We start from the raw sequence: 22496 nt of genomic DNA on the forward strand, positions 1-22496 counted from the left end.
GCTCTTAACAACTTTAAAAGCTGTATGTAGGTAAAAGATGGATCTTAAAACCTGCTGACCATCCCCTCTATCTTTCTGACTCTTCTAGTTTACATATATATATAGCATATATGTGTACATTAAATTGCTTTGTGCATGCAGACATGTCTGTGTTACTTTAACAGAAAAGCTGTTGTAGTAAAGGATATTATCTCAGAACTGTTCATATATATAGGAAGAGCTGGTTTACTTGGTTAGGTACATGAAGCAAAGTTTGTAAAACAAAAAGAGTAACTGGGGAAAGCAGGCAGTACCTGCTATTTTTTTCCTGAAAAACGTAGATGAGTTTTAGAATTGTGAATATTTAGCCCCTGAGATTAATGACTGGATCATTTGAGGATAATTTGGAGAACATTTTCAATTGCTTACAGACCCTTGGGAAATGAACATTGGATTAAATAATGCTGATAAACCCTATACAATTAACGGCTAGATTAGGTTTGTACTTGCCAGGAAAAAAATAAATAAATAAATAAATTATACATTAAAAAAAAAAAAAAAAAAAGTGAAGAGAGGTAGGTTTACATGTCCTCATCTTGCAACATATTGTACTTTTGTTAGAATTTCATAACTGAGCAGAAAATCTAGTATAAGCTGGAGGTTCCCACGAACAGCACCTGTAGATATAAATAATAGACTAATAAAAAGCATAGTGCATTATTAATATTTTATATAAGATTAATCAGTAGGCACTCACGCATGCTTGTGCTAATAATGTACACAAGCACACACACAAACATATATCCTGGAAAACAACACAAAACAAACATTACTTCTACACTGTTGGCTCTGGTTAATAATGGTGTTTCCTCCCATAACTATATTATATTTATAGGTGAGTATTTTAGAAAAAGGATTACCTCCTCTTGAATTAATATAAAATACTGTCATATTGCAGCTGTTATGACTAAAAAATAAGAAATGACATTGTAGAATGTTTGTATCTATAAAAAATACAGACACATTAAAAAAAATGTTTGTATTGATAGTGAAAAAAAAAATTAGTAACATTAACAGATATTTTGTTTGTAATAAAGCAATAGTGTTACTTATGAAAAGCACGAAACATGAGAATATGGATTTGCAATGACAAAATGCACAAATACTTAACTCTAACAATATTAGGGAGTCTTACATTTCAGCGGATGTTCAATGTAATCAGAATAAATCATTTCATTCTAGAAACCTTACTGTCCTGTTTATCTGTATAAAGGGAATCCTATAATCAAAGCAGATCAAGCTCTTTTTGCATCATGAGTTATTGGGATTTTCATTGTGTTGACAAGACTGGAGTATGTTGCTCTTGGGTTAGGGCATGTCTCTGTTGTTCTTGCTGCTGTCATCTACAGAACTTGTCATTAGCATGTCTTGGCATTTTGCACTGACTTACACTATTTGATGGAGAGACAGGAATAAGGAAGGGAAATACTCTCCCAGTGTTTGTTGTGACTACCTTTTCCAGTATCACTTAGCCTAACTTTTGTTCACTCTAGCCATGAGAAACAAAGCAAAAGTTCAGTTCACACAGAGTTGCACTGAGGATGAACCAGCCAGCTACAAAGAAAAGGACTGGGTGCCAGAAGAAAGCTAGCTGTAAATAGTATAGTTTCTCCTTTTTCCTCTCCCTTGGAACATTTGAAATTAAGTTAAATTTATTGTAGCTGAGGTGACTCAGAATATGGCAGAATCAGGCCCTGGGTCTTTCTCCAGATGTGTTTTGCTGCATAAAGCATATCTCTTCCTCTCCTATCCTTTTCTTTTCAAACAATTGTATTTCTTGAAATCAACACGAAGGTGACAGATCAGAAGGTATAATTCTGTCTAGAAGAAAGAAAAAGTAATTGAATAAAGTTGGATAAAAGACAAGCCCTGAAGAAGGGTTTTTGTGCCTGAAAGCTTTCTTTCTTTCTTGTTGTTCCCCAAATCTATCAGTTGTAATACAAAAGATATCCCACCTTCATCTAAATCTTGTTTTACTTGTGCCTTTAAACCTCTGTGGATGTAACAGCACAACTACCACAATTTACAGTCATCTGTAATGCAGTATCTCATGGCAACAGATTATATGTGACCAGACCATATAACCACTTCACTGTGGGAATAAACAGTTGTCCTAAAAATAATTCTTTTAAAATTCAAATGCCTATTACACATGATACCCATAGCAGGAAATTGCTGAGGTAATCTTCTGAATCATCCTACCAGTTATCTCACCTTCTGCCCACTCTAATATTCTTTTTCCTAGCCTTGCAGTTGGACCATTTGTGTGGGTAGCATCAGAACGTAATGGCCACAGCTTTCTGTGCTTTGTGTACACTGGCAGGCCTATTTTTTTGTCATGGTTATGTGTTGGGATGTTCTTCTGGTGAGCTGACAACTTCTTATATATCCTAGCACCAAAAGATGGTCTGTAAAGATTTCTAAAGGAAGTCAAATCTGCCAAGAGGAATAGAGATCTCCAGGCTGAACTGCTAGACTTATCAAAGGCATTATTTCTATTTTCATTTTGAGGGCATTTTCTTCTGCTTCTTCAGCTGTAACTGTTAGCATCCCAGTTCTCAAACATTATGTTATCACAAGACTAACTCAATGGTTGAACAAGGATTGATTTTTCCAACAGCAACCACAGTGGCTTTGGGTGATAGCTCATTGTTGCCACTTTTGTTCAGTGCAACATAAACCAGACCTTGTCCTCTCCTCATTGAGCTACATTTTAGAAAATCATTCTTCCATTCTAACAGATGATTAGTATATGGGGGAATGAATACATTAAAGTGTATGTGTTTGAAAGAAACAACCCTTCGTCTTCGAGTTTGGTTGCACTTTTTCTTTCCTCTCTCTTTTAAGGATCCTTCTCTTTGTTTACAGTTACTCCTTTTCCTGTTTACCACCTGGTGTAAAGGCCATGACTTCATCCATCTCCTCTTCATGGTGGTGTTTGTATGAGGAGGGCCTTGCCTTCAAAACTGCACAGTTTGTAACAAGGATATAGCTTTGTCTGTAAAACACCACACTGCTCTTTGTTGTTGAGTCAATGAATAATTAATATACTGAAATAATTATATGCAACAGATTTTACCTCCTTGTAATTTACAACTTGTGCTCCATGTTTCTGGAGAGCAAATTGCTTAGACATGTTGTCTTTATCACTTTTAACCAATAACTCACTTACCTGGAATTGCTTTGTTTGAGACCATGTTACATAGTCAAAATACTTTTAACCACTTTAGGCTATAAACAACCTTCTAGTAAATACTAATGAGATATGTTCCAGTAAATTCTAGTCAGAGTAGGAACAGCTGCAGGGTAACATGTTTTTGGATTAAAGGAACAATTATTTATCTGGCATAAATGGTGCACATACTGGCTTAACCTGGCAAGAAGATAACGTTAATATCACACTGATTACAGTACAGTCTCACTCATTATAAAATTTACAGACTTATTGAAGTAAATAAATATGTACCCATTGCTACTGTTTTCTTGACACGTATATATGTAAATGTGTATATATATATTTGTGTATCAGTGCAGCAAGAAATGGCAAACAAACAAATCTACTCAGTGTTAACACTTTTCAAAAATGTACCTGACAGACCAGAAGTTTGAAAATGTTGACTGAATTTTTTTTTTTAGGTTTCTGTGCAGCCCTGTCTCAGTCAAGGAAAAAAAAATCTATCAGGCATGTGGCACCAGATTTCTGTATTTAAGCATCTGAGCTCATAAATTGTAACTCTCAGCTGTGCAAAAATGTGCATGAATGCCCTTGATGCATATATATTTTTGTTGATGCATGGTTTCTCTCCATATTCTGTCTGAGAAGTGGACACAAATATCTATCCTGTGGTATAATTGGGGAAGTCATAAAATAGCCTGCTGTACTGAGTCAGGATCTCACCCATCTGGGATTTATACTAAGAGATGTTCTTTTCTGGTTTTGCTGTCAGCACAAATGTTTAAATATACCTTCAAGAGATGAAATATTTGGATAGGAATTCTGTTTGCCTTATGTAAGCAAGCAATAGTCTGCTTTTAATGAAGTTTAATCCTTGAGTTACACTCCTCCATCTCTGCTAAAGCTGGAACATATATAGTCACCTTATTTTTAAGAGGGATTACTTGTGGAAGAAGGAGTAAAAGTGGTCTGAAATGAGCTGTTCTATTCTGTTCTGTTCTATTCCAGAATTCAGACTACAAACTAATTTTTTTAACCATAATAAAGTGAGTTCTTGCAGTGCAGAGTTTGGAGTGTTCATAGGAAGGATGAACGGTAGGATAACGGTATTTTTAAAACCAGTATATTTCTTTTAAACATGAATGATGAGCACAGATTCATTCTGCTGTAAGAAGGTCTTTATATCATCGTCCTTGCAGAAACCATCTAAACTCCTTCCAGAGGTGCATTGAACAATGTGGTATTTTATATCACTGTCATAAGCAGCTCATTCTTTTTTCTCATCTTTTCCCCAGGGGAGAATTGTGCATGCAGTGGTAAGATTCATTTCTTCCACAGAATTTTTATTGTAGTCAGGTTGGAGAAGGCAGGTCAAAGAGTGTTTTTGCACTTGGTGATAAAATATATGCTAGTCCTTAAGATTTTTATTCTCTTGGATCAGATCCCGATAAAGTTTTCTCTCCTGCTTTCTCAGAAATTGGCTCTAACTTAAAAGCTCCATTTCACCTGAGGAGTTATTGATCACAGTCTTCATTGAAAGATTTGGTGATCATTCAGCAGTTATAGACCCAGGCCAAGTAATTGTCACTTTCAAGAGATAGCCAATTCCAGAACTAATCTCAGATAAAGTGATGCAGCTCAATAGGTTTCAATCATTAACATCAGCTGAGGATTTGACCTAACTTTAGGAGTATATGAGAGTTAAAAGGTGAGCAAAATAGTTCTGGCTACAAATCACTGCAAACCTATAGTGGCATTGCTTCTTTGTGGTTCTAAACACTGCAATGAGAGTCTAACTGACCATTTATAATAGGAACCAATGTCTTAAATTTTTACTAGATACCCAAATCTCATTCAATCACATATTGTTACTATATTAAATTCAAAACACTTTTGGTGACTTTACGCAATTTTTGTTGATCATGAAATCAAGCGAGGTAGCCATAATGATGTATTTTGCCTGTAAAACTTAAGAGATCTAATAATCCATTTTTTTCTGTATTAAAATATAAATTAATTAAAATTTCCCAAAGCAACAAAGTGATGCAATATTAATAAATAAATACATAAAGATACAACAACAACAAAACAACAACAACAACAAAAAAAAACACATCAAAATTCTTTTCTATTACTGAGTTTGTCAAAATATGGAACACAAAGATTTTCCATCTCTAACAGTTCTGTTTTTTTTTGTAGGTGGAACATGCGTTGTTAATCCCACTGACTTGTTCTGTTCTGTACCTGGTCGCTTATCTCTACTCAGCTCCACTTCAAAGTACAAAGTGACCATTGCAGAAGTGAAGAGGCGCCTTTCACCACCTGAATGCCTCAATGCTTCCCTCTTGGGAGGTATTTTAAGAAGGTAAGTTAAAGGCAAGAATAATAAGTACTAGACGGTTCTGTCATTTCTGTGTTTTCATTTTCTTCAAAAAGATTTTGTTTTCTTTCCCCACTTGGGTAGGTGATTGCTGCTTGGGAAAGTGGAATGAGATGAATTAGGAATGAAGACAATTTTTAGGGAAAATTTTAATAAACAATAAGAAAAAAAAAGATTATACAGATATTCTTTATGGAAAGTTTATGTTTTCATTTTATTTTGCCCCCTTATTTCAGTTACCCATCACAGATGAACAGGTGTTTTTTGTTGTTGTTATTTTGTTTTTGTTTTTGTTTGTTTGTTTGTTTTGAAATGAAAAATAAATAAATAAATCTGTGTGAAAAAAAAAAATCATTAGCACTATAAATTGACCTTTTTTGAGAAACTATTTCAAATTACATTGTTTTACCAGGTGTAAAACAACCCTCACTGTAAAAAGAAAACAAAACAAAAAAAAAAAAAAAAAGGAGGTTTAGGGATGCTTTTTTCTTCCATTTACCCTCTCATGCCTCCTGAGCACAGAAAAGATGGAGTTGGCAGAGTATGCTGGTTTCATTTTTTCATTGTGAGATGCTGGAGGAGAAGCGAGTAATTAGGTATGATTTTGTCTCTGACCCTTCACTGACCAGAGTAGATGCTTGCAGAGTGTAGTAGCAGAAAGGAGGAAAGTGGCAGACTTTGCTTCACATTACAAGTGGAAAACAAGGAGGCAACTGTAATTCAGCCAGGCATATGTGAGTCGCAATGTCCCTGAGGCATCAACTTAGATGGCATAAGCTACTTGAATGCCCTTTGATCAAAACTAGCTGGAAAGTCATAGGCTATTTCACTGCTGTCACTGAAGGCCACACTGATCCCTGTAGTTACACTGTAAGTCATTTTATCCAACCTGCTATATTCTAAGATATGTAGCAGTCCAAGAACTGTCTCAAGCCATATTGCAGAGTAAGGACTAGATTGCAAAATTGTTCCGGGGGCATACACTCCACTGAACTGCCTCAATAGACATTGAATTCCAAAATCTACATCCACAAAAATTTTCCTCTGCTAGTTCTTCACCCTGGAGATGCTTTCAACTAGCAGTTACATAAACGTTCATTTTAAATACTCATACCAAACTTCATCAATACCACTAAAACGTGTTAAGAATGCAAGGGCATGAGTGTGAACATGGGTACTCAATTCTCTCTTCTGTTAAAATGCTTGAATGATCCCCATATGGTTTTGACCCAAACCAAATATCATTCTAGCAAATCATCCTGGGGCCTGGTTGATGATTTATCCAGGGGCTGCTCCAAGCTGGCAGTTTGGATAAAGCAATTCTATTTTACAGTGCAGAGAGTGTAAGCATATAGATGTGGTCAGGCTATACCAGTAGGTCTCAGGACTAGAGAAGAGAGTCGGACATTGTTGACAAGCACAGATGCAGTGAAAACAAATCTGCTTCATGATTTGCCCAAGACCCGGCAGGGTTAGTTTTGCATTCCATAAGTAATCACCATCAGGATATTTCCCCAGCTTGTTGTTCTCAGTAGACACTTCCTGACATAATATAGTCAAAATTGTGTAATCTCTCAGTGGGTAAAAGTGACCATAAAAATTGGGATATTCCTTCCTCTGCCTGAAGGAACTTGAAGCTGCATCTCAAAACATATAGGCAGACACTTTTAGTAATCAGTGATGGGTTATTCTAGGCTGGAGGACCCTCAGTCTCATTTGAGAATAATTAAATATTTGTTGGGCAAAAACGAAGGCATAAAAGTGGTGATGACTTTATTATCTAATGACTGGGCCTTTCATTTGGGATGGGAAAGATCTGGGTTACAGTCACTGCTCTATTCAATGTTTAAGCATTTTAACATTAGTTATGCACCTCTAGCTTGCTGCTGCATTTGTTGAAAAGACACAGGTTCAAATTCCCTCAGGCTGAACAAGAATTTGAACCTAAGTCTGCTGCATAAGTGAATATGCTTGAAAAGCTTCAAACACTGAAGTACTGCAGAAAAGCAGTTGTGGGATGCACCAGGAACTATTTTGTGAGAACAAAGTGTTGTAGACATCTGGGATAGGGGCATAGATAACCAAAGATGTCTGAGATTTTACCATCAACATTTTTTATTGGCTTATCCATATTCTTAGGAAGTGCTGGGCTTCATATATCACATTTCTTTGTACCCAGATTTCTACATAGATCATATAAGCATAGCTGGAGCTGTGTTCCACATAGACATCTGCATTTTAGTAGCTGTCTGGCTTCCTTTTATAATCATGTAGAAGAAATTGGTAAAGGTCCCTTATTCTAGACTTCTGTTTATTATCAGTCTAGAAGTGTTTGCTTCTCTTTGGATTGTCTTGGGAGCCTGGGGTGGCTAGGTCAGATATAAGTGACTATACTGTCAATATTTACATTCAGTCATTGCAATCCCAGGCTCAGCGTCCAAACATGGCCATGGGTTCCACTAAGTAGAAAGCTGTGTGAAGATCTGATACACCTTTGATATTTTAATGTCTGTCAAAAAAACAACCTGAAAAACTCACACAGTGTGAGTAGGTACTTAAGAATATAACTCTGAAAGACTTTCCATTGATGTCATCAGAGTTGGCATGGTTGCATACATTTGCCAATAAGGTGTACACCATTTCTAGATAGAGAGCACAATAAACACAAAATCCTCTCTTCTACATTTCTCTTCTGACAGGGCAAAATCTAAGAATGGAGGACGCTGCTTGAGAGAAAAATTAGACAGACTGGGACTGAATTTGCCTGCAGGAAGAAGAAAAGCAGCAAATGTCACGCTCTTGACTTCCTTGGTAGAAGGTAGGGTTTGTAATACTGCAATAATATAAACACAATTTAAATGTTTTTTGTTAAAACACTTTTCAGCCACTGTGTTAAGTATCATAATCTGTATTTGTACAAAGAGGAGAACTGGCTTGCCCAAAGCCACAGACAGAACCAGTGGCAACATGGAAGTTCACTCTGATATGTCTTTGCTCCCAGCAAGTGGTTTGGTCATATAGTTTCCTCAGCATTGATCTGTGCTTTTTGTGCTGGGATCTGCCTTACAAATCAATGATCCAAGAGTTCTTGTGAGAGAGATGAATGTCTTACACCAGCTCTGCAAGTAGGTTTGTTTATACTTTTTTTTTTTTTTAAACAACAACAACAACAACAAAGAACACTTGTGAATTTCCTGGACCTGATCCAAAAGTGTGATTTTTTCCTCCCATAAGAAGGCCTATTATTTACACAACCCTTTTCCTCTCACACATAAATGAATGATTTTTTTTACTATTTTTTTTTTTTTTTTCAGATAAACTCTAGGCAGACCCAGGAGATACTTTCTTGGCCTTTATTTGTTGTTTAAATACAATTCACCAAATACTGATGTGTTCTTCAAACATTCAGCTGGGAGATGCAGGTTCAAACCCCTCAGGCAAAAGGAAGAAACTCTACCTGAATCTCTTCTATTCTGGGTGAATCCACTAAGTACTCAGTTTGTTGTTTGGCTGCACGGAGCAGCTCTGGGAATTTCAAATCCCTCCTCCTTGATGTTGAGAGCATTCAGCTCATCCTAAAGGTCAACACCTTCTGGGATCATAACCTGAAAAGTCCATACAGATCTAGGCAAGTAGACTGAGGTCTCAGCACATATTACCACAGAATCACAGAACTACAGAAAGGTTGAGGCTAGAAGGGACCTCTGGTGATCTTCTAGTTCAACCCTTCTGCTCAAAGCAGTGTCAAGTAGAAGAGGTTGCTTAGGACCTTGTCTAGTCAGGTTTTGAATATCTCCAACAGTGGAGTCTCTACAAAACAGAGTAAAAAACACTGAATCCACACAAAATGAGATTTTTCAGAATCTAAGAAGAGAAACTGGGATCCTCATAGGCACTGAGCACACAAAACTACAATGGGGCTGCTCTGAAATACAGACATATCCATATCCACTTTCCTCCAATAAAGAGAAAGTCCTAATGAAGTTGCGGACTTAGAAAAGGTACCAGTTTAGGGGAGTAAGGGCTGTTCCTTCATGAGTCTTGGGTCTTAGCAGAGAAGAATAAACAGCTATGTGACCAGACACTCATTCATTAGAAGAGGTGGAGAGGGAGGAAACCCTCTTTCAATTGTTGGCCTGGGACTGATGGCAATGTAGTTTTACTGTAAGTTACAATTAGATTTTTTTTTTTTTTTTTTTTTTTTTTCCCTGGGAATGGATCTGTCTTTGCCTCCCTGCCCTTTGCTCAAAGCCAATAGCAAAATTGTTATCAAGCCTATACCATTGCTTTTTTTCATGGACTGTTCTATTGTGATATTCTAAGTCCTAAAGATATACACTGAAGAAAATGAGTTCACTAGACCTGCTTGCCTAGACATGATAAACATGGATCTTGTCTACCAACATCTTTGGGAAAGACACCACCGTATGTGTTAATATTCCAACAGAAATCAAAATGAAGCTCATTTTATGTCTATGCAAACAATGTCTATGTAAATTTAGTTGTTTTCATTGAATTCTGTATGGTATATTCTCCCTCTTTGCATGCAAATATTACTTCCAACTGGTTATAACTTGTAGCACAGCTTCTGAAAGGAAGCCCATCCTTCAGTGGCTACTGATGATGGATGAGGCAGATATGGAGACACACAGGCTTACTCCAGATTTTAGAATCACAGAATTGTAAGGGTTGGAAGGGACCTCCAGAGATCATCAGGTCCAACCCCCCTGCCAAAGCAGGTTCCCTAGAGCAGGTTGCCCAGGTAGGCATCCAGATGGGCCTTGATTATCTCCAGAGAAGTAGACTCCACAGCCTTCCCAGGCAGCTTCTTCCAGTGCTCTGTCACCTTCACCATGAAGAAGTTCTTTCACACTTTGTTGCAGAACTTCCTGCACTCCATTTTGTGGCCATTGACCCTTGTCCTGTCCCCATAGACCACTAAAAAGAAGTTGACCATATCCCTTTGTCTCCCACATTTAAGGTATTTGTAAACATTGATAAGATCCTCTCTCAGTCTTCTTTTCTCAAGGCTGAACAGACCCAGGTCTTTCCGCCTTTCTTCATAGGGGAAGATATGAAGACAATGTGCAAAAAAAACAGTACTGTTTTTTTAGCGCGTAATATTGATACACAAATTGATGTCATAACGTGTTAGTCTTATTTAATCCCAAAATCTCGGGTGAACTGTGTGGACTTCTCATATAGACCCTGCATTGTGTCTCGATTATGGTAGGTACTTTTAAGTTTGTTATTACAGAAACTAACAAGGTCCTCACAGTCCTCATTGTATTGAAGTATTTAATATTCCTGTAAGGTAGGTATGTTCTTGACCTCTTCAATATCACTTTGAGTGAGGTAAGAAAAGGCAAAATCAATTGTGTGGTTATTACGCATTTTGTCAAAGACATCTCAAAAGTTTAACACAACTAAGATTTCTCTTAATCTAAAATAGATTAAAATTATTGTGGTTTTGGGAGTCCTTTGAAGTTCAACAGAAAAACTGCAATGAATTTCTAGGATGTGGTGATAATGTGAAGATCCAGATTTTATGAAAATTATTCAGTTCTTTTTTTCTACAAGATTGCTTCTCTTTGGGTTCAGCATGGCTGCTGGCTGTTTACTGTTACTTTTTTTTTTTTTTTTGGTGTGTGTGTGTGTTTTTGTTTGTTTGTTTTTGATAAGACTGCATCTTTAGTGTCTTTGGTAAGAAATTCTGGGGACCAAAGTAGGAATTATTGGAGATATTAGTTCTGTTCTTTATATTGTCATCCACATAGATTAGCACAATGGGTGGAAAGAAAGACTGGGAGAACAACTGCAGCATCGCAAGACTTCACCTATACGTTGAACAAAGCTAAGCAGCAGTGCTGGACTTAGCTTTGTTCAACCTATAGGTGAAGGATGCCCTCTAGTGCCTAAATTAGAAGACAGGAAAGGTCATTTTCTTACCAGCTCTAAAAATAATATACTTTTAAAAAAATCCTACTTAGCTAATGTAATAAAGGCTCCTCCATTAATGGCATTCCCAAGGATAAGCAGGTTCAAAGGAGTCAAAAGCATCCCCGGTAAGAATACAGAAGGATGCAAGAAGATGGGAGATGTCCCCATCAGATATTTGGTCACTTATAATGCAGAGACATAGCATAAATGTTATATCAAATGCAGGTAAAAGAAATACGTGAATGAATTTAAAACTAACAGATTCTTTTTTTTTACAAAAAAAAAAAATAAATCTGGAAAAGCACTGATGAAAAAAATATGGAATTTGTTTTCCTGTCAAACCTAAGTAAAATACTAAATTCACTAGACAGAGCAATGATGACTGCTTTTGTTATTTGGGGACCAAGACTCTTGAGAAAAATAGATCAGCAGTTATTTTATTTTTTTTTTTTTTACTCTGCTAGCAACTGTCACACTCTCCCTTCAGCCTTTGTTTTAATATCCTTCCACATTTCCCCCCTTCCCTTCTCATCCTACAAACTGAAAAAAAAAAAAAAAAAAAAAGCATTTTCATTCCACCTCCTGCCTGTCTCTCCTCCCCCTGCGTAGCATCTCTGCTGGGTAGAGCATCCAGAGGAGGTGAAGCTAAGAGAGAGTAAGAGGTTCAGATGCCAAGTGTCCTCCTCCTGGGACACTGCTTCTGCCTTCAATCTTCATAGGAGCATCTCTCACTCTTGCTAAACCCAGGAGAGGCTCACACTGCTCCTTGCACCTGCCCACAGAAGCCTGTCAAGGTATACAGGCTGGTCCCTCCACTGAGGCTTTCTAGAGCTGTCTATTCTAATTCAGCTTCAGCAACTGCCTTTTTCCATCATGCAAAGCTCTCTGGTCAATTGTCAAACAATATAGGAAAGGCAGCACTGCCTATAGCTACAAAGACATGCTGTATTTATGTAGAAAACACCAATGATCCCCAGCACCCATTCTTTGTCTCTGCAGAAGGAAAGAATAAGGGGCATTGCACATAGCGAAATTTGAATTTAGGTGAAACAAAGCAATTGGCTACAAGTGCTAGATATTTTAGGGTTTTCTACCTTTTGTAAAACTACTCCCTAACATAAGCAATAACAAAGCAGAATACTGCAAATTTAAATTGAAAGAGAAAAAAACAGTCCATTTACATTTCCAATATTTCTACTTTCTCCCCTAGAATAAATGTTTGTCTGAAATATGATATAGAAAAAAAAATATTTTATCATGTTTTGTACAAACTGCTTTCCCTGGACATGTTTTAGCGTGCATTAATGTTAGACAACTCCATTCACTGATATTAAATATATATAATATATATAGGAATATAACACAGTCCACTTTTACATGTAAATACACCATCATTAGGTGGCAGTTCAAAATGACATATTTGCTCAGCTATGAAATATGATAAACCATATTCTGTAGAGTGTTCCATGTTTAGATTTTTGTTTTTGTCTGGAATTTGATGATGTAATTTAGAATGCCTATTCCATATATCACATAGGTGTACTTGCTATACGTATGGTTATGCATAGTTATAAAGTACATTTATAACCTACATCAATTTATGCTTTCCAGTATTTTTTAAAATATATTTAAAACATTTGCAGATTTATTTTTCTCACACAACACAATAGACACTTTTTTAGTTATTTTTTTCCTACCTAAAAGTAGATACATAAGTCCTCTAGTTTCTTTTTTCTCTTGATTGTATTTCTCTATATACACTATTAGCAGTCAGTCATAATCACAATCCCAGCCCCAGGCAAGATGAGCAAGTTTTATACTTTTATATAAGTTTTATACTTTTATATAATTTTTTAAGATCATCCAACTGGTTTAGTATAATTTCTTAGCTTTAGTAAATAATATACACCATCTCTGGAAGGATGAGTTATAATGACTGTTCATGTTTTCTTTCCCTTTCTTTTTCACATTAAGTAAAAACATTCAAATTTCAGTCAGTACATTGCTGGTCATGTTAAATAAATGCCAACATTCTACCACTTTTTTTTTTTTTCCCCTAGAAGAAAGCAAGTTTTTTTTTTTTTTTAAATTTATTTTTTTTTCCAATGGCTAAATGCTGAACTGTTTTCCTGAGTACATTCTTTGTATTGTTACTTGGGTCTGACTGGGATCAAGATAGAGCTGTCCAAAGAATGGCAATTCCACCAGCTTGAAAGGGTTTGATTTTTATCTTCTTTCTGCACTGGCATGAAAACTAATCTATCATGCATTTTAATAGAGTTTTGTCTAAAAGCAAAACCTGACACTGAAAGGGAGAGTAGCAGAGTAATTGAAATACAAATTTTGAAGCATCTCAACAAAAATTTAGAAGTTGTAGCTTAAATTTTTAACCTCTGGATGTTTTAAATACAGGGCTGGCTGTCAAATATATGCCAGTATACAGGCCAGTATATTCTGTGTGATCAACAATTAAATCAATTGAAGTTAAATTAACAATTCAACATTGAATTAAGTTGCTTAGTTGTGGAATCTACATGGCTGGAAATATTCAAGACTAGGTTGAAAATGCCCTGAGTAATGTCATCTAAAGCCCAATTTCAACAGAAGATCTCCAGAATTCCCATCCAACCTGGACTTTTCTACATTCCATCTGATCTGCTTGCCTTCCACAGTTCACCTGATCCATTTGCCTTCTACTTTAGTACAGGATGATATGTGCAAATAAAGTGCATTAAAAGTGCAAATTAAAGTGCAAATTTCTCTCCATTGACTAGGGAGTCTTAGCTCAGATGTCAATACTGATTTTTAATCATATGAATCTCAACTGCAGGTATTCTCAGATGGAGGTGTTACAGGTCCTGCATTTCTCCTAATTGTCTGTTTAGAGCATTAACAGGGTCTCCAAAGAACTAGGGTCCAATGTCACCACTCAAGACGGCACTCAAATAGTCATCTCTGAAAACAAACAAACAGAACTAATGAGCAGATAAACAAAACCAGACAAACAAATACCCTAATCCCAAAACAGTTCTGGAGCATGTCACTGTTAGTCATTCATACAGATGTACTTCAACATAGTTCTGGTAGCTGACCTATTTTTACCTTCTACTTTGAGATGAGTGCAAGTGTGATCTCAAAGTGCCTATTTCCCACCAGGGAAAGGCTAACTTAGGCACAGATGTTCACACTCCAGTCAGCTGTGTTTGATGAGATAAAACCTACACCAAGGTTGTCAGAGTGACAACATGCAGACTAGGGAATGTTCGGTAAATCATAAAATAAATTTCTGAGTTCTCTGTGTTAATGGAGAGGGGCAGATATTTCCGAAGGCATTTGGCGCTCAATATGGATTTAGGTGATAGTGTCCAATCTCTGTAGATTGTAGTACAATCTGTAGAAGTGTGGAGAAGTTCAGTGTCTACCTTTGTCAAAGACTTTTCACAAAGCCTAGTCAAGTCCTGTGCATTGATTTCCCCACATATAAAACATCATCTGTGATCTTCATTGTCTTCCCTTTTATTTTGTCTGGTGAATTTTGATTACAAGCTTTTCTGAAAATAGGATTGTTTCTTGTGCTGTACTTCATGGGCCGCTCATCTTTAGAGTGGGGCACTTGTACTGTGCCTGCTCACTTAACTCTTTAAGAAAATATGCTGAAGTGTATGTTTTTTCTCATAGTTCTCTCCCGAGGTAGGAAGCTGTTCTTCCTTTATAGACAGAGAAGTGAAGCACCAAAGGCTGAATCTTGTCTGTTTAAAAAGTTTTATTCCCACCACACTAATTTTTATTACTGATGATCTGAGTTTACAAAACTTGCAAAGCTACACCTATATACTGGTGGCAGTTAAGGGAGATGAACTCAAGTGTACTGAGTGGTGTTTTCTCATGACAGGAACATACCTCTTATCTTCTGGCTGGCACCATCTGAAGTCTAAGTATGAGCAGGTGAAATGGACTGAAATCCGTATCAGAGACTGGGGGGAGTAGATGTCTACAAGAGTGACTTTATTTTTTATTTTTTTTTAATGATGATGGAAATTCTTTAATAAAATAAAAATAAAATAAATCCTAACTGACTGACCTGTTTTGTTTACCTACAGGGGAAGCATTACACTTGGCCAGAGATTTCGGCTACACCTGTGAAACAGAGTTCCCTGCCAAGGCAGTGGGAGAGCACATTGCCAGACAGCACATGGAGCAGAAAGAGCAGACAGCAAGAAAAAAGATGATCTTAGCAACAAAGTAAGAAGTGGGGGGGAAATGATGTCATATTGAAAAAGAAATCTGTCTGTCACTTTTCCATTCTGAATCTGGGGGCTGGAGGGAGGAGTGGGAGTAAAGATCTGTGATTGTGGTGACTGCTATCACAACAGTACTCACTGACAGAAAATGAGAGCAAGCTCCTTTAGAGATGCTGTAAAAGGAACCTTATTTATACTATAATGAGGTTTTAATAGTTATGTTCTCATTGTCTGCAGTTAAGGAGGCTTGTACATCTTAGTCTCAGAGTATTTGATTTAAGTGTGTAGAGAGGACATTATTACATGGTAAAAGATTTAGGACAAACTGGCTTTGTCTCCTGTTTGCACAGCAGCAAATACAAGATGTATGAAAAGGAGATCTAAGTTTCTGCTGAAGTATCAGTTTCTGTTAGATAGCTATCGTGTGTCTGCTGAGGGAGTGCTGATCTGCACAGGGACAGATCCTCTCTGCTTGTAAAATTGCAAGGGTTTCCCTGAAGTCAAAGGCACCGGAAAAATGTACACCAGCAGGGGAGCTTTGCTAAAGCCATTAAAGATATGCAGAGCCACCCGACTTCAGTCTAAACAAGCCACTCACCTCCCTGGAGCAGTAACATTATGTTAGGATAACATTTCATCTAAGTTAATTAGCCTTGATGAGGGAAGAATTAGCCTCTGCGAGCCATGGGAAACAGGAATAAATAGTCTACATGGCATAACATAGACCTACACTAGGTGTGTGGTATGCTTGCAAGGGGTGGCCTCGAATATAATCAGATACTTCCAGAGCTATGTTACACAGGAAGGCAGGAGAGCTGAGGACAGAAACCAAGACATCATCCACCTCTTTTCTGCATTGCTGGAAATGTTTGAGAATGATGCATCCAACAGAGAGTAATTCTTCTACAGTAAGGGTGAAGGCTGAGCAGCCACAGAATTGTCCCTTATATATCAATGTCACTGTGTTTTGTCTAGTGTGGGGAACAGGATTGCTGGCTTTGATATCCTTCTTGTATCCAGAGCTCTTCACCTTGAAGGTGACCCAGAAGTGACATGCACTGAAACCTCTCTCTGCATTCATATATAGCCCATCAACAATCTGCACAATCTGTATCATATAACTTTTTAAGATCTGATTGTAATGCTGGACACTATATAAGCAAGAGTTAAGACATTGCCACAGCTCCAGAATTTGCCCTGACTATAAATGTTACCTAACCTTGTTGGCAGAAATCATCTGCCTTGTTTTCTGGCTCTGAGGAGAGATCACTTTGCCACAGGTGATAATGAGCAGTGGATGACTGTCATGTCCTACCTCCAAAGGCTGTCCCACTGGGGGACAAGTAAGAATCTGCCTACCCTTTCTCACCACTCCATTTCCCTCACTTTTTACTAGGGAGGTGGGGAATCATGGGCATACATTACTCCAAACATCCATGAACTTTGGGTTTAAGTTTTTATTCTGTACTAGTAACAACAACAACAACGTGTTGTGTTTTTTTTTGTTTGTTTGTTTTGTTTTGTTTTCTCTCAACATTTAAAAGCACCAGCGAATTGATCAGTGCCTCACCAATAGCCACATCCTACTGCAGTCAGAGCAATTAATAGGGACAGGTGGGTCAATGTGTGTGCTACTACTGCCCTCTCCTGCCTGGAAGGAGAACAGTGAGTGTTTCACAGACCAGCCCTGTCCAGATACCACATGAAATTCAGGTCCACGACCATATCAGCATGGCATTTCCCAGCCATACCTCCATGTATCTGACAATAGATACTCTATTTATCTGACAGAAGTTTATATTATTCAATTAATGTATTTAATATCTATGTTTGTAATTTAATTAAATTCATAGTTGCCTCAGGCCTTGTAAATCAAGACACTAGAAAATGTGTTGGATAGCTATGCTGTCACCAAAAACGAAACTAAAATTGCAGGATGGAAAAATCATTCAAGGCAAACTATGTCAGTGGAAGCAAATGGAGTGTCATTGTGCATGTGTGTTGCCACTGTCCCACTGGGACAGAGCCAGAAGCCCTCAGAAGCATGCCTTTGGCAAAACCAGTGAGATCTTTCATACGTGGGGTGTTAAGGAAAAATAAGAGGAAGGAAAAAAATATACATTTCTGCAATTCCTAGTAATATTTGTGAAAATCTGTTCTGGGTTCAGACATCCATCTTTAGTGGCTTGGTGCCCAAACACAATACCTATCACCATTATCTAGCTTAGTTATCAGCAGCTACTCCATAAGGGCATAAATATCTTTTTATTGCTGTCATATTTGCCATTTCTTATGGATGTCATTGGTATTACATATCTATGTAAAGAGCTTTTAATGTCTACAATGTAGAAGTCTCCAATTTCTGGTAGAATATCTCATTGTTATCAAGGGCATCTACATCTTGTAGTCAAGTGATATATCTACCCTGAGTGGAAGAAGTTCAACATCCAGGCACAGAACTATGACCCCTATGTTAATAAAGAGGCTGCTGCTTTAGATGCCAATAGCCTTCTTTAACTCAAACAGGGCACTAAGCCTGAGGCAATTCTGTTCATTTCCCTGCTCAGCCCTACCTGGTCAGAGGCTATATTGACAGTATACCGACAGTAGTACATTGAATGAAACCAGGACCATTTTCTGTCATGGAACAGACCACATTAATTGTGCTAAACTACCTGACCTTCTAAAACTACCTCTTGGAAATAATTCCTTGCATTTGATAATCCAGGACCCATATAGGACACAGTACTAGTTGATGCAACAAGTTGGTGTCATGGCCTATGCTAGTAATTTGATGGTCTAGACAATGAAGAATCGGAACCTTACCTGACCATTATCATGGCAAGAAGAGATGATTGCCAGTGCAGTGTGGAACACAAGTGACAGAAAGGGCAGAACAGGAGTGAAGCAATTTTGGTTAGGAACTGAATGGGTAAGAATGTGACAGACAATGAGAGAAGCCATTCCTATGATTCTACTTCTCTACTTTCTTTGACTGAGTAGATGATTGTTTGGGCACTCCAGAGCAAGGTGCTTCAAAAAAAAAAAAAAGGACTGAATTGTCTTAATTCTGGCCAAAGGGTGCTGATGGTGTCCTGTTAACTCTAGACATTTAGGGAGGCTTCGAGACATGATTATGAAACCCACAAAGAAATCTAAAAAAAAAAAAAAAAAAAAAAAAAGTGTTTGGACTTAGAGGGCCCTTAAGCATGGTTTAGTTAACCTCATAGGGGTGTGGGAAAGACCCTTAATGGCTTTACAACAGGGGATAGAACTTGAGCAGGCTACAGGGGTTACAGGTAGGACAGGTACAGAACTGCTGAAGGCCACATCAACAATTCCACTTGATGGAAAGGCACAGTGTCCTAGGGAAAATATCACAGATTATCACAACACAAGACCTTTCACATGAGAAAGAGAACCAGATACACATTTACACACATCAGAACAGAATACTGTGCATAACTTTTTTACTGTGGGGTTGCTTACAGCCAATACTGGATAATTAATATTTAATATGCAAAGTACCTGCTGAGAACCTCTCTGATGTTTACTCTTTGAATGCCTGGCAGCTCTGCTACACTTGGAATATATCAGGTTCATGGGCACACATTCATCCCATTCTTGTACTCCTAACAAAGGCTTTGGCTATTTCTAGAGATAGGATCATGGACTAGATGGGCTTTCAGTCTGATTTGGTACATAAGTTTCTATTTTTTCCTGATCATATCCTGGAACATCTGGCCATCTTTCACAAATCATTGGGTGCCTCCCTTGCAGGAAAGGCCAGGATTCTCTATTTATGTATTTGTTTTCTTATTTTTTTAGCTGGAGCCCTTAAGACAGATAATCCCTAACAATCTTTCTTTGCTTATGTAAAACCACAGTCCAACTTCATACATAACTGTCAACCGCCCTCTCTGTCACTACCCCAGGTAATGTTTTGTTGGTAGTGGAGGCACTGAGACATGACTTTGAGTAGAAATCCCTTGAAAAAGTAGGTTACTGCCTTTTAAAGGTTTTCATGTATAATAAAAAAGTTTTCTTCTTTTCTTTCAATCTGCAACATTCAGTAAAGACTTCTGACATATGAAGATGGAAGGGAACCTAATTGCACACTTGGTTTTGACACTTTTCTTTGTCAAAATATAAGAACTCATAAGATGAACTTTTTCAACAGGTAGAAAGTAAAGGTTGGAGGAAGGAGAGAGGAACAGTGTTGACAGGGCCGACTGGGGATAGCAGATTGTTTAGAAGCCAAAATGACTGACTGTTTTCAGTTTTTGAAAGGAACTGTTTTTCCTCTAAGGATCTGATTCATTAAAACTGTATGCCGCATTTACATACATTTCTGCTGAATACCTCTCTTTGCTTGAAAGGCTAAGATGGTGCTGTCTTTTTAAGCAGTCAGTGTCCTTGTCCATACTGATGACAAGCATTTACAGAAATCAACCTTGGATGAAGTCCAGTGTCACAGCGGGAAATAGTTTTCTGCATCCCTTTCCTGTTAGGAGAGAGCTGTGCTATCCAAAGTCTATATCCAAATCTTGTAGAACAGTGATATATTGAAAAGTTAAAACAGATTGGTGGAGTTTTGTTACTTGTAACTAGGTAATGAAGAGACCTAAATATCAAAAAGCTGAGTTTAACCACTTGATTTTTATGTCCCTGTTCCAAAGGGCAAGTGTTACAATGTCATGATGAAGAACTTGAACTCTTTCTAGGATCAGATGTACACAGCAAAAGTATGCTAGCAGAAATCATGTATCACATAGACCCTCTTTAGTGTTAAAACTGGGCCCATACACAGTTATTTCATCTATAATAACAAAGTAAGACATACACACACTGTGGCAGTTTGTTGAGCTTGTCTGTATTATTAAAATATTAGACTGGTTCCTTGAACCAAATGTCTTCTGTACATGTTGTGGGAGGTAGTCCACACCAACATCTATTTTCAGGAATCAGTTTGGATGCAGCCATACTGTTGGGGAGTTAGGAGAGCATATGCATACAGACTTTATCAGATAATGATAATTGGCTGGAGGATGTAAGAAGAAACCCTGGCACAATATAGTTTAGTGTTTGACAGGTAGTCACTGAGAACGTTACTAGGCCAATACAACTGAGTTTCAGGCTAGTATCAGATAAATCATGAGTGTCCTGATTATCTGGGTGTTATCATACCCCTCCTGACCCCACATTGTCTATATTTCTGATACACTTGGTGGAGAATGATATGCCAATTTGGAGAAGTCCTGAGACACACATCTGAATATCTGACCTTTTGTTGTTGTTGTTGTTTTAACTGACTGTCATAAACCAATTGAAAGTAACTTATGGCAATCCATCCAAGTTCCAGATAACATTCTTCAGAGAGCATGCACCAAATTGAACTGTGTTTGTTTGATTGATTGATTTATAATGTATTAGTAGGACATTCCTAGACTAATTTGTGAACTAGTGCAATACAACAATAACACAAGAATTAAATTACCTTATTTTCAGGTTTCTCTTACCTTATTTTTAGGTTTATCTTACTGTTAGGTCCTCTATGTATCTCCAGTACTGACGCATCCTGAGAAGGAAAGTCAGAAGGAACAGAAAACCATCCATCCTTTCCAAAGGACCTTATATTGATGAGAGATCAGGCAAAACAGACCCTGAGCTCTCACTGCAAGATGTCAAAACTGCAGTCTTAGGTCCTACCTAGTGAAAGTTTGCATTGATGGAATTTCTCAATATTAACATGCTTTCAGAGGGGAATTACTCTTCTTCAAGAGATTCTATATGCTGTTTGCTCTGAGAATTTGGGGCAGGAAGGCAAGGGAGGATTCATTTGTCTTTAATTCCTTTAACACTGCCTCTGACAAATATTTGTCATGAATGAAATCACACAGGATTATGGGGATCAGCATTAAAAGAAGGATAACCCCTATCACATTTAAGGATATCCACTTTCCTTTTAGACAAATATGTAAAGAATTCCAAGATCTTCTGAGTCAAGACAGATCACCCCTTGGATCCTCCAGACCAACTCCTATACTAGACCTCGACATCCAGAGACATTTAACACATTTCAGGTATGATTTTGAAAGAAGAGCATTTACCTAAAATTCCTAATTTTGGTAAATACTATGTATAATGATGTAATGGTATTTGTTCCCTTACTTATGACATGTCTATATGTCTATACATAGACCACAATGATGTCTATATTCTCTTTATTGTCTGTGCCTGTTAAAAGCTTATGCTTACGTAGCAAAGAGGCTCAAGCTAGTTGTATTCACCCTGCTGAATGGAGAACAGTCTGAGTTTGAGTCAATCATTTTCTATATATGCTAGCCAAATTTTCTTATCTTCCTTGTTTTAGATATGAGCCAAATCACAAACCAACCAAGAGAAAATGTAAATGGTCCGGAAGTGTGGAAACTCAAGTTTTGAGCCACCTTGGCAATATAAATGAATCACTATAACAATGAATAGAGGAACAGTTAAGCTGCATCCTTAAGAATTAACTAAATAGCTCCAGCACTTCCTCTGTGCTACTAAGACCATTTGACAGTATCCCACCACAAGCATGCTTTTACATCAAGTGTATATATATATATATATACATACATATATATACAGTTTAGCCTCCAAAGCTGACTGAACCAGAATGACCTCAAAGCATACTGCCTGCTGGGAATGGTCTTGCTACACTAATTTCTGAACAATA

The 22496-nt window shown here is 37.5% G+C and overlaps 1 protein-coding gene across 3 annotated transcripts in view; it reads left to right on the forward strand.

Moving 5' to 3' along the window:
* The window catches only part of TFAP2D (transcription factor AP-2 delta), a 50416-nt gene that overhangs the window by 11460 nt on the left and 16460 nt on the right, over window positions 1-22496 (forward strand). For all 3 annotated transcript variants that reach the window (XM_068678842.1, XM_068678841.1, XM_068678844.1), the window contains 4 exons: window positions 5414-5579; window positions 8294-8412; window positions 15635-15776; window positions 21745-21858. In XM_068678842.1, coding sequence (XP_068534943.1) covers window positions 5414-5579; window positions 8294-8412; window positions 15635-15776; window positions 21745-21858 — 541 coding nt within the window. The remainder of the gene's footprint in view (window positions 1-5413; window positions 5580-8293; window positions 8413-15634; window positions 15777-21744; window positions 21859-22496) is intronic.

Source organism: Anas acuta, chromosome 3 (genome assembly GCF_963932015.1).
Source record: "Anas acuta chromosome 3, bAnaAcu1.1, whole genome shotgun sequence".
Classification (NCBI taxonomy): Eukaryota; Metazoa; Chordata; class Aves; order Anseriformes; family Anatidae; genus Anas; species Anas acuta.